The sequence below is a fragment of the Ursus americanus genome, chromosome 21, assembly GCF_024610735.1.
Source record: "Ursus americanus isolate L20-20 chromosome 21, mUrsAme1.1.p, whole genome shotgun sequence".
Taxonomy (NCBI): domain Eukaryota; kingdom Metazoa; phylum Chordata; class Mammalia; order Carnivora; family Ursidae; genus Ursus; species Ursus americanus.
The window spans coordinates 44,612,514-44,624,162 of record NC_142147.1 but is presented as its reverse complement, the minus strand read 5'-3'; the positions used below and the strand labels follow the sequence as shown (position 1 = coordinate 44,624,162).

Below are 11,649 nucleotides of genomic sequence, written 5' to 3'. Positions count from 1 at the left end.
ACAATTTCCGTTGTTACCTCCCTGCTCTCATCTCCTTCCACTCTGCCTGCTAACTCTGCCCCAACCACACCCTCACTGCTTCTCTGACCATATCTTCCCTGCCCCAGGCCCTTTGCACCTACAATCCTTGCTACCTAGAACTCCCTTCCCCCAGATAGGTGCATGCCTCCCTCCTCACCTCTTTTAGCTCTTTGGTCAAGTCACCTGATGCATTCCTTGACCACTGATAAAGAAATGTCACCCCTCCCTCCAACAGTCCTATCTTCCTTCCTTGCTGTTATTTTCTCCAAAACACTTTTATTGCCTTCTAACATCTTGGTTGGTATCTGTTTCTCCCACTAGAAGATGAACTCCAGAAGGGTGGGGATTTGTATGTGCTGTTCATTGCTGTATTCTCAGAGCATGGAACAGTGCCCGGTGCAGAAATGTTTATCAAGTGCATGAATGCGAGCCCAGAGACTTCCCTGTTCGGGGGGTGGGTGGGGTGTAAAGGGTCAGGGAAAGCCTTCAGGTGTAGAGGGGACCTTAGGGAGTTAATTAAAACAGAAGAGATGGAGTGCTTGGGTGGCTCAGGTCATGATCCCGGGGTCCTGGGACCAAGCTCCACATTGGGCTCCCTGCTCAGCGGGGAGCCTGCTTCTCCCTCACCCTCTGCCGCTCCCCCTGCTTGTTCTCTCTCTCTCTGTCAAGTAAATAAATAAAACATTTATAAGAAAAGAAAGAAAGAGAGAGAGAAAGAAAGAGAGGAAGGAGGAAGGAAGGAAGGAAGGAAGGAAGGAAGGAAGGAAAGGAGGAAGGAAGGAAGGAAGGAAGGAAGGAAGGAAGGAAAGGAGGAAGGAAGGAAGGAAGGAAGGAAGGAAGGAAGGAAGGAAGGAAGGAAGGAAGGAAGGAAAAAAAAGAAAGAAAGGGGCAGAGTGCACAGGGCGTACAAAGGCCTGGTGACGAACCCTGATTACCAGGAGGCTCGCACCGGTGAAGAGGAAGCAGGAAGCGCGTTCACCGCAGGATCTCTGCGCGAGCAGCGCCTAAAGCCGCCGAGTGGGGCGGTGCCCTGAGAGGCTTGCTAAGCCCCGCCCATAGCGCGCGCGCCAGGCTGCGGCCGCGGCCGGGGCTCCGAGGGGCGGGGTTGCGAAGTTGCGTCACGCGCCGTACGCCGCCGCGCGTGCGCTTCTTTCCACGTGCGAAAGCGCCAGACTCGTGTAGTCTGTCTGGGACGCCGCAGGGTCCTGGCCCGGGGAGCTGAGCTCTCGCCATGAAGCCAGGTACAGGCAGGGGTTGGGGTCCGGGGTCAGAGACTGGGGCCGACGGGGATCGTGGTGCCAGACCTGAGTCGGAGGGGTGGGGCCTTGGCCTAGGGGCAGGGGATCCGGTCTCTTGGGTCAGGGTCCTGGTTCCGGGCTCCTGTGGCTAGGGAGTCTTGGTTCCGCCTTGTGATGGACGCTGAGCCCGGGGTTCGGATGCCTGGTCTGGAGTCTGTGACCGGCTTCAGAGTTTACGGTCGTGAGTCGAGGGTCTTGGGCCTGGAATGGGGGGGGGGTTGGTTCCCGAATTAGGATTCATCTCATTGAATGGCCGTTATTAGGGATCTTGGTTATTGGGCTGGGGGTGGCAGTCGGGAGTACTGACCCAGAGTCTGGATCCAGGCATCTGGGGGCTTGGTTCTCGGGCCGTGGGACTTGGGGATAATGTCTTGGTTCACAGGTGGAAAGTCCCAGTTTTGGGTCGGAGAGAACCCCCGTTTGCCTTCCGTATAACCGCCGCAATGACCGTCCCTTTAGCTCCCAGACCAGCTTCTCAGAGAGGGCCGAAGTGAATGAGGACTCCCGGTTTGAGAGTGTGTGGCCTTCTCTGTCCCACTTTCCCGCTCTCTACTCTCCCGAGAGGCGGGGCTCTGTAGTTTGAGTGATCGTGATTCTCAACTCCCGGTGAGATGAACCATCACAAGCCCGAGACAGGCTTAGCATGGGGTGGGAGAGGGAGATAGTCACAGGACATTAGTGGTTTTATTAATTTGATTTTCCCCGAGATTCTGATGAACCCACCCCACCTCCCTCGCGGCAGATTGATGAGAGTCCTGGCTTTGACAGCAGAAAGGCCTTAGTTCAAAGTTTCAGTGTTAGCTTTGCTTCTTAAGCTCCTGTGTGACCTTGGGCAAGTGGCTTTACCTCTCTTGAGTCTCAGTTTTCTCGTCAGTAAAATGGCTCCCGGTTATAATTAGCAAGATCACGTTAGGACAAAATAGCATATCGTGGTAATCTTTTTGCAATATTTAAGTGTGCAAATCAGGTTGTTCGCAGTAGATTTACATGATGTTATATGTCAGTTATATCTTAATAAAGTTGGGGGGGAAATAGCACAGGGCTTGACGTAGTAGTATTGTCTCTAATTGTTAACTTTATCCTTCTCAAGAGGAACAAAATTAGGGTCTTTCCCCCTGGTGTCTCAGGTCTTCCTAAATCAGGTCGTGCCCTTCCCCCCAACTTGCTCTGCTAGAGTTTGGGGAAATCTTCCCACTGTGACCCAGAAGCTGTGTTTCCTAGTGCAGGTCTTCGTTTTTCTTCCTTTTTCTTTGCCCTCCATGTGTGGAGAGATTGGGTCATCTGGTGAAGGGGGAGGCTGGGTTTGTGGATGCACGTATCCCCTCCGAAACTCCCTTTCTCTTCAGGTTTGGAGATCTGATGAAATGGTGGGTGGGTGGGTGGGTGGGATCGAGGGGGTGCTGGACTGTGTATCTCCATCAGACCCCGGCATGCCTGCAGGCACCCTATAGTCTGATTCCCCCAGGAATGGAGGATACACCTTCCTCCCCACCCTTCCCTCATTGTGTTAGGATATGACGTTTCAGAAGGTAAGAGTCAGCTCTTCCCTAAGGATTTGAGTCTGATTGAGAGAAGAAGCCTTGGGGAGATTTTGAGCAGGGACACGACGCTGTCTGATGGATACGTTTAAAAGGATCCTCCTGGCTTGTGTGTGGAAAGGACTTCAGGGGAGCAGAAGTGGAAGCAGGCGCATCAGTGGGAAGCTCGTTGCTGTGATCTAGGGGGAGGTGATGTGGCTCGGACCAGGGTGGTAGCCGCGGACCCACCTGACACATTGCCACGGTTTGGAAAACCGTATTTTGAAGATAGACCCAGCAGCTTGTATGTGGGTATAAGAGGGGTCAAGGATCCCTCAGGGTTTGGGCACCTGTAACTGGAAGGATGGAGTGTCCGTTTTTGAGATGGGGAAGGTTGTGGGAGGAGAGCAGGGTTTAAACCAGGGGGTCCATGGAACCTCCTCCCAAAACTTGTGGAAAATTTGCGAGCGTGTAGTTTCCTTGAGGAGTGGGTACTTTCAGTACATTTTTGTAAGCTCCCCGGGACCTAAAATGAATTAAGATACGTTTTGAGTATCTGGGCCTGAAAGTTGACACTCATGCCCCCGGTGCCCCCTGCCATCACCACACTTCTCGGGTCTCTGATTGCATCGGGCCTGGGTTGAGAGTCTCTTGGGCCTAGTGGTGTCTTTCCTAAGTGGGAAGACAGGGGGGCTGTCCCTCTTATTTGAATACTCATTCAAACTGTGTGCCAGGCAGTGTGTTGAGGGAAGTGCTCTGGGCTGGGCACTGTGTTATCACCCTATCTCTGTCTTACAGATGAAGTTTTGCAAGATTCCCATGAACCTCCCCTACTCTCTAGGGTCAGAAGTGGCATCTCCATCGCCCTGTATGGGACACTTGAACAGCTTGAGGGGAGGGGACCAGGGCTCTGGTCACCGTGTCATCAACTGCTTCCTGAACGAACAGAGAGGGTGTGTTTTCCCCTCCGAGGCAGAACCCAGGGGTTCAAGAGTCATCAGCAGACAACTCACTTAATATTTATTGAGCCCACACTTTGTGCCAAGTGTTGTGCATGGTGCTGGGGATGCAGAGTGACCAAAACCATGAACACATCCTGGTCCCTTGGGGCCTTGATTCTGGTGCGGGAGTCAGGCAGTAATAAAATAAAAAGTGCTGTGTGTGATGATTAATAGGAAGAACAAGAAAGCCGGGTAAAGGAGGGAGCCCAGAGGCCCTTCTGAGGAAGGAGCGTTTCATCAGACACCTGAGTGCAAGGGAGGAAGTGGGTGAGCCCAGCAAATGTCTCCAGGAGCGAGGCAGTGGGAACAGCAGGTGTAAAAGGGTTTAGAAGCTGGAGAGGGAGTTTGAGGAGGAAGAGCGGGATGCCGGGCATAGAAAGAGTGAGGTCACGGAAGTCAGCGGAAGCCAGAGCCGCGTGATGGAGGTTCTTAGTTCACGCTGCACATTTAGAATCGCCTGGGAAACTTTAAAAAGCCCTATGCTCGGGCCCCTACACCAGACACCTAAACAGGATTTCTAGGTTCCAGGGATTAGCCAAAGGTGAGAGTCACTGAGTTCGGTCTTTGGAAGCCAGAGAAAGAAATTTTGGTTGCATTTTCAGTAATGTGGAAAACCATTGAAGGGATTTAGGCAGGGGGATGAAGAGATTCGATTTTGTGGGTTGCAAAAGGTCCACCACTTGCTGCCCTGTGGACAGGAGACCATAGAGGGAGTAAGGGAGTAGAGGTAGGCAACTCTTCAGGAGTTCTGAAACTGTTAATTTTTAACACTTAAATTAGTAATAACAATGAAAAGTTCTACCTTTTCATCTTTTAAAAAAGTTTTTTAAAGATTTTGTTTGAGAGAGAGTGCACGGGAGGAGGGGCGGGGTGCTAAGGGCAAAGGAAGAAGCAGACGCCCCTTCTCCCCTTCTGAGCAGGGAGCCCGATGCGGGGCTGATCCCAGGACTTGGGAAGGTGAAGACAGCCGCTTAACCGACTGAGCCGCCCAGGGGCCCTACGTTCTCATCTTTAACGCCGTTACGATGCGTGAAGCTTGCGTAGCGCGTCAATATAATCACCTTTACAAACACTCTGGCAAGTTTACTGTCGAATAGTTGACATCAAGTGAGATCATTTTAAAGCATCACTAATTTTCGCTCTGTTGTTTTGTAACTCACGTGATTTGCCGAAAGTACGGCGGAGCCTGGGACGCCGGCACAGAAAAGTCAGATACACAGAAAAGTCAGATACGGAATGTTAGCGCCGGCACGCCCTCTGCTTCCGCCCGTGTTCTGTGCTCCGTCAAGTGGCCGGGTTTGCTCTGCGGTGACGAAAATCAAGTCTCCCTGGATCTTTTTTTTTTCTTCCCCTCAACTTTCAGTCCCTTGGACAAGCCCTAAATTGCTTGGGCACTGTTGCTCACCCGTAAAGGACAGTTCGATTTTTGTCTTGTTTTTTTCTCCCTGAGCTGGGAGAGACTTCTGCAAGTTGGCGAGGAGGGAGATCGGGTAGCAGGAAAGACATCGTGCCCACCTCCCCTCTGGGGGTTGGCCCTTTTCTTCTTGACCCAAGTTCAGGAGTGGGAGGGCGTGGAAATGTTTCCAGGATCTCGGGGACCCTAGGGCCCAACACTCGGTGTTTACCCTTCTTCGCTCTAACACTGAGAATAGAGTGGATCCTGCAGACCTACTATCTGAGCACAAAGCAGAACGCTGACAGTGACCTGCGTCGACCAGGCATTCCGCCCCTACCCGAATCCCCCGCGTTGTGAGTTCTGGATCACCACCCCCTTGCCTCTTGGGCAGGGGGGTGCGTGGCACGTGGGTTACAGCATGACAGTGTTTAATTTTAGTCGTTGCTGAACTTCTATAAAAGATACTATGTCAGATGTGGTTTTCTTCAACTTGCCTTTTCACTTAACACGAGGACTCGAAGATGTGTGTCCCTGGTGTGACTGCAGATCCGTGTCCTTGTTGGTGGTCAGTAGCCCCTCCCTTTTATCTGCCCGTCCTGCCAATGGACACCTGGGTCGGTCCTGATTTTTCTGCTCTGTGGATATTGTGGACACCTCCCAGTGGAATTAGGAGACATAACTTCTCAGACCTCATTGCTCTGATTCCCCTTTCTGCTGCCGTTACAGGTTTCAGCCCCCGTGGGGGCGGCTTCGGTGGCCGAGGGGGCTTTGGTGACCGTGGTGGTCGTGGTGGAGGCCGAGGAGGCTTTGGTGGGGGCAGAGGTCGTGGTGGAGGCTTTAGGGGCCGAGGTCGAGGAGGAGGAGGCGGACGAGGTGGTGAGTGACACTGGGGGCTGCGGTGGATACAATCAGGAGGGCTTGGGGCTCAGGGAGGGAAGAGATCATAGGATCTTCCTCTCTCACTGCCTCTCTGCCTGGTAGGTGGAGGGTTCCAGTCTGGCGGCAACCGGGGTCGTGGTCGGGGAGGGAAAAGAGGAAACCAGTCGGGGAAGAATGTGATGGTGGAACCTCATCGGCATGAGGGTGAGTGAGGGGGGCTGGGGGCTGCTGGGGGTGGGGTGCGGTGCAGCCCAGAGTCTTCACCCAGTGCTGGTCTCCTCGCTTAGGTGTCTTCATTTGCCGAGGAAAGGAAGATGCGCTTGTCACCAAGAATCTGGTCCCTGGAGAATCTGTTTATGGAGAGAAGAGAGTCTCGATTGCGGTGAGACCAGGGCCCCAGCTGGCAGGGTAGACAGCAGTCTGGTCTCCCTGCCCCCCAACGTGTCCTACACATGCCAGCCGGGGGGTCATCTTAATACATAAGTCAGATCCCCCATTCCCTTCAGGTTCAAGTCCCAGGTCCTGACTGTGGCCCAGAAGACCTTGCACATTCCAGCTCCCCCTCCTCACCCCCTGACCTCGTGTCTTCCAGCCATACGGACCTCCTTGCTCTTCCGTCTGCCTTGAATACGGCTCTCCCAGCTGTGTGTGTGGCTGGTTCCCTTCATCGCCAGTGTCTCTGGTCGGATGTCACCTTGTGTTTCTCACTAGGCCACCTCGTACCACCCAGTCTGTCAGAAGCAGCCTTCCCTGCCCACGCTGTGCTCTGCTATCCCATGTCGTTTTTTCTTTATGGCCAGGCACTCTCCTGCTTAGGGCTTTCTGCTGCCTTTCCTGCCGCCTCGAGTGTGCTTCCCCAGATAACTTGCTTGGCCCCCACCTCCTTCTGGGCTCTTCCCTTCCACTGTCTCATTTTCCCCTGTTCCTCTGCCCACTCCCCCTACGTCATGTCCTCTTCCTGACTTGATCTTCGCCTTAGCAGCTGTCACTGGCTACTGTCCCGTATGTGTTAGTTCAGTGTATACTTACTCCTTGAAGACAGTGGTCTTGGTCACTGTGCATCCGTAGTGCCTGGCATAGGGTCTGGCCCACAGTATGTGTGGCCCAGCGAATGTTTGGTGAATGAATGCATAAGTCTTGCTGTTAACGGATATGATCTTTTATCTCTGTGTTTATTGTCCGTCCCTGCCCCTTCTACCTGAGTCAGTAACCTCCATGAGAGGGCAGGCCCTGCATCTGTCACGGTCACTGATGTGCACCTGTATTCATTTCTTGAACAATGAACGAGCACCCAGGGCCCTAGGGCTAAAGGCAGTGGAGTCTAGCAGAAAAGCCTGGCACTAAAAAAAAAAGAAAAGAAAAGCCTGCCACTGACTTCCATCCCCATCTCTCTTGGCCCAGGAGGGAGATGACAAAATCGAGTACCGTGCCTGGAACCCCTTCCGCTCCAAGCTGGCAGCAGCAATCCTGGGCGGTGTGGACCAGATCCATATCAAGCCAGGGGCCAAGGTGCTGTACCTTGGGGCTGCATCAGGCACCACTGTCTCCCACGTCTCCGACATCGTAGGCCCGGTGAGTGGATGGAGGGGGTAGGGAGGGGCGAGTAAAGGTGGTGAGGTGGGAGGGAGAGGCTGCCTCTGCCAGCCTGGAGTCAGTGGCCCTGGCTGCTTCCCTGCACCATGTGGCTGGGGGCTAGGCCCTTCCGTCAGAGTGCCTGTGCTGAAGGGAGCCCCTGCACGCACCTGGTCTCCAGAGCCTCATTTAGTCTCACTCCTGCATTCTTGGTCTGGAGGGAAGGGACATGGGTGTTGGGGTAAGTGCAGTTAGAGGGGCCCAAGGTGGAGACTGTTGGATTTGGTTGCCTTCCTTAAAAATGTATGCCCCCAAATCTAGTCTTCTGGTTTCTCTTAAAAGAACGGATGTCAGGGGCGCCTGGGTGGCTCATTCTTTAAGCGTCTGCCTTCGGCTCAGGGCGTGATCCCGGCGTTCTGGGATCGAGCCCCACATCAGGCTCCTCTGCTGGAAGCCTGCTTCTTCCTCTCCCACTTCCCCTGCTTGTGTTCCCTCTCTTGCTGGCTGTCTCTCTCTGTCTAATAAATAAATAAAATCTTTAAAAAAAAGAAAAAGAAAAAAAGGACAGATGTCAGTGTCTGAGCCTGCATTTCTGTGTCACTACTCAGGCTCCCTGGTTAGACGGCCCCCACACATGTCACTTCAGGACCCCCAGCTCCTCCGCATGACTGTAGGCTGTGTGATTTAGTGGTTAAAAACCCCAGGCTCTGATGTGGGCATTTTACAGTGAGGTGGCTTTCGGCAAGTTACTTAAACTCTCTGAGCCTCAGTTTACCCCTCTTGAAAATCAGGTTGCTGTGAAGATTAAATGAGTGAATTCCTGTCAAATAGAGCAGTGCCTGGCCCATTGTAAGTATTCTTAGCTGTTAGGACTTCTTCTCTGTGCCCTGGCTTCCATGCTGGGGGCCTGGTCTCTCAGATCAAGTAAAGCGGGACTGCGTAGCCCCTGGCAGCAGCGGTTGTCACGTGGTAGGGTTTCGATTCGGGGATTTGAAGAGATGCTGCATGCAGTGTTCGGGCCCAAAGTAGGTGTTCCATCTCAGAACTGGTATCAGCGTTTTTATTATTTGGTTTATTTTAGGACGGTCTAGTCTACGCAGTTGAGTTCTCCCATCGCTCCGGCCGCGACCTCATTAACTTGGCCAAGAAGAGGACCAACATTATCCCTGTTATTGAAGACGCCCGGCACCCACACAAGTACCGCATGCTCATCGGTGAGGGTCTGGGCGTTGGCTCCGGCTGTGCGGGCCCGGCCACTCCGGGTTTCCTGGAGGAGGTGGCCGGAGCCCTGATTGGAACAGAGTCCGAGTGGATGAGCAGAGGCCCCCTGAGTCTGTAGGAATCAAGAGGGTGAGGGGAGCCGGGTGAAGTTGTGGAGCTTGGATGGCTGGCACCCCTAGAAGGCCGACCTCCTTTGTTCTCTCCTGCCCCTCTCCCTGGGCACCCCCATACCTCCTGCCTCCCTCTAAAACAGGGTACTTTTTATGCTGCCGCTGGCTTATGTATAATAGCCCCCTTCAGAGGTCCTCCTCCTCATCTGGGGTGATCATAACCCAGAAAGGACAAACTGAATGTGGTCTGGCGCAGAGGGCCCCAATGTGAATACTGTGTTTTAAAAAAGAAAAAAGTTTGGAAGTATAATATAAAACTGGCATTCCTTATAAACCACTCTCAGAGGAAACTAACACAAGCAATTTCATGTCTGCTTTTCTCGATTTTAAAAAAGTCAGTTTTCATTATACCATGTTTTTGTTTTGTTTTGTTTAATCATACTGGCTTTAAAATAATACTTCGCATTCGCGGGTTTTGAGTTGGTTTTTCCCCCCATGCCTTCATACCATACCCTTTGTCCTGCAGCTTGTCTTCCTTTGACAATCCCACAGACGCTCTTGCCTGTATAAGTGCTCACCTTTACTTGCCTTTTTGATGACGTGTCTGTCTCCCCCCCAGACCCGGGAGCGTCTCGAGGGCAGGGTCCGGGTCTGACTCGTCTCTGTGTCCCCCACACCCGGCCCAGGGCTGGCCACAGAGTAGGTGGCAATCATGGTTTACAAGAGCAATGAATGGATGGTGTGATTGGGTTTTGGACCCCCATCCTGGGGACACTCTGGAGGGGTGGGGATCAGTGGGGGGAAGGGAGACTGGAAGCAGGGAAGACTGCCAGAAACCTGCTGGTGATGGGGCGCAGGCCTCATGGGAGGAGCTGGGAAGATAGGGTGGACTCAGCTTGTAACTGCCACTTCTTTCTCCCTAGCGATGGTGGATGTGATCTTTGCTGATGTGGCCCAGCCAGACCAGACCCGGATCGTAGCCCTGAATGCCCACACTTTCCTTCGCAACGGAGGACACTTTGTGATTTCCATTAAGGTGCGGGGCTCGGAGGAGTCTAAGATGGGGTGGTAATATCTATTTTGTAACTGCCAAGCAGCTAGTCAAAACAAGGAGCCTCCATTGTCCTAATCCAGGCAATCTATTTCCAGCCTCTATCCCTGCCCCCCCACCCCCAAATAGCACATAATGAAAAATGTCTACAAAACTGAAAGGCTGTGGGTTTAAATAGGCGATAGAATGGTCAGTAATGGTCGAGTGCATGATTGCTAAGTTGAGCATTTGAGTTTGAATTCCAGCTTGCACTGTGACTCTGAGCAAGTTCCCTAACCTGTGTGCCTGTTTCTTCACTTGTCAAGTAGAGATATTAGTTGTATCTCTTTTAGTGTTGATATAAGGATTAAATTTATCAATATATATGTAGTGTTTAGAGCCTGGTATAAAAGAAATTTTATGTATTTTTTAAAAAGATTTATTTATTTATTTGAGACAGAGAGAAAGCACGAGTAGGGAGAGTGGGAGAGAGAGAAGCAGGCTCCATACTGAGCAGGGAGCCCAATGCGGGGCTCTATCCCAGGACCCTGAGATCATGGCCTGAGCCGAAGCCAGCCACTTAACCAACTGACGCACCCAGGAGCCCCTAAAATAAATTTTAGATGAATGTTAGATGTATTTCAAAAAAACGTTTTACTTTGAATAAGGATTTTCAGCCAGATTGAGCATTATTAGCCTTTTGCTACATTTGTTTTAGTATCCTCAGCATTATTGCTATTGTTAAAGAAGAGGAAGTGGGGGGGAGGGTTGGAAACCTGGGTGTAAAATTGAAACACTGGCTTTAAGATAAATAGGTCTCTGTTAAAGTCTTCCTGTTCCAAATCCAAACCAAACTGAAAATTTCTCTAACAGAGTCTTTCCCTACATTTCTAAAACCTGAGTTTCACTGAGTTTCCAATGAAAATACCTGTGGTTTAAAGAGCACAAAAAAGGGAGAACAGCCCGAAGGCTTGCTGCAGACTTCACATTCTCTCTTCTGCAGGCCAACTGCATTGACTCCACGGCCTCTGCTGAGGCTGTGTTTGCCTCCGAAGTGAAGAAGATGCAGCAGGAGAACATGAAGCCCCAGGAGCAGTTGACCTTAGAGCCGTATGAAAGAGATCACGCTGTGGTGGTGGGTGTGTACAGGTGAGCAGGGGCCGGCCACCCACCCAGACGGAGCCCTGCCGGTCAGCAGTTGGTAGGAGTGCCTTAAATGGCCACAAGCTCTGAATCCCCTCTCTCCTTGCTCTCACAGGCCACCTCCCAAGGTGAAGAACTGAAACCCCGTGTCATCTGGATTGCCAAGAGATTGTGTTGCTACTGTTCCACGTGTGTTTTTCTATTAAAAGACTCATGCAGGGGCACCTGGGTGGCCCAGTCGCTTAAGCGTGGACCTCTTGATCTCAGCGCAGGTCTTGATCTCAGGGTCGTGAGTTCACGCCGGCCTACTAAAAAACAAAAAATTCATCCATCGCTCCTCTGGGCTGGTTGCTCAGCGACCTCCATTCCACGGGGCGCATGCGCCGTTCATCAACTGGCGCGGTGGTGGGGGTGGGCAAGCTCATCCGGTCACTCGTGCGCATGCTCCTTTCTTGCTGCCT

General features: G+C 52.3%; 1 protein-coding gene across 1 annotated transcript; it reads left to right on the top strand.

Annotated features, from left to right (window-relative positions):
- The first annotated feature begins 1,109 nt into the window (after positions 1 to 1,109).
- FBL (fibrillarin rRNA 2'-O-methyltransferase) lies at positions 1,110 to 11,434 on the top strand. The gene is made up of 9 exons (XM_045785463.2): positions 1,110 to 1,262; positions 5,960 to 6,109; positions 6,215 to 6,316; positions 6,400 to 6,494; positions 7,514 to 7,684; positions 8,766 to 8,898; positions 9,939 to 10,051; positions 11,049 to 11,194; positions 11,304 to 11,434. The coding sequence occupies exons 1-9, from the start codon at positions 1,253 to 1,255 to the stop codon at positions 11,326 to 11,328; spliced, it is 945 nt and encodes a 314-aa protein (XP_045641419.1). The 5' UTR covers positions 1,110 to 1,252; the 3' UTR covers positions 11,329 to 11,434.
- The last annotated feature ends 215 nt before the right edge of the window (positions 11,435 to 11,649 follow it).

Excerpts from the sequence above, each read along its gene's own strand:
- FBL (XM_045785463.2), top strand. Across the intron at positions 6,495-7,513 it reads AGAAGAGAGTCTCGATTGCG|GAGGGAGATGACAAAATCGA; the intron begins GTGAGACCAGGG and ends CTCTTGGCCCAG. Across the intron at positions 7,685-8,765 it reads TCTCCGACATCGTAGGCCCG|GACGGTCTAGTCTACGCAGT; the intron begins GTGAGTGGATGG and ends GGTTTATTTTAG.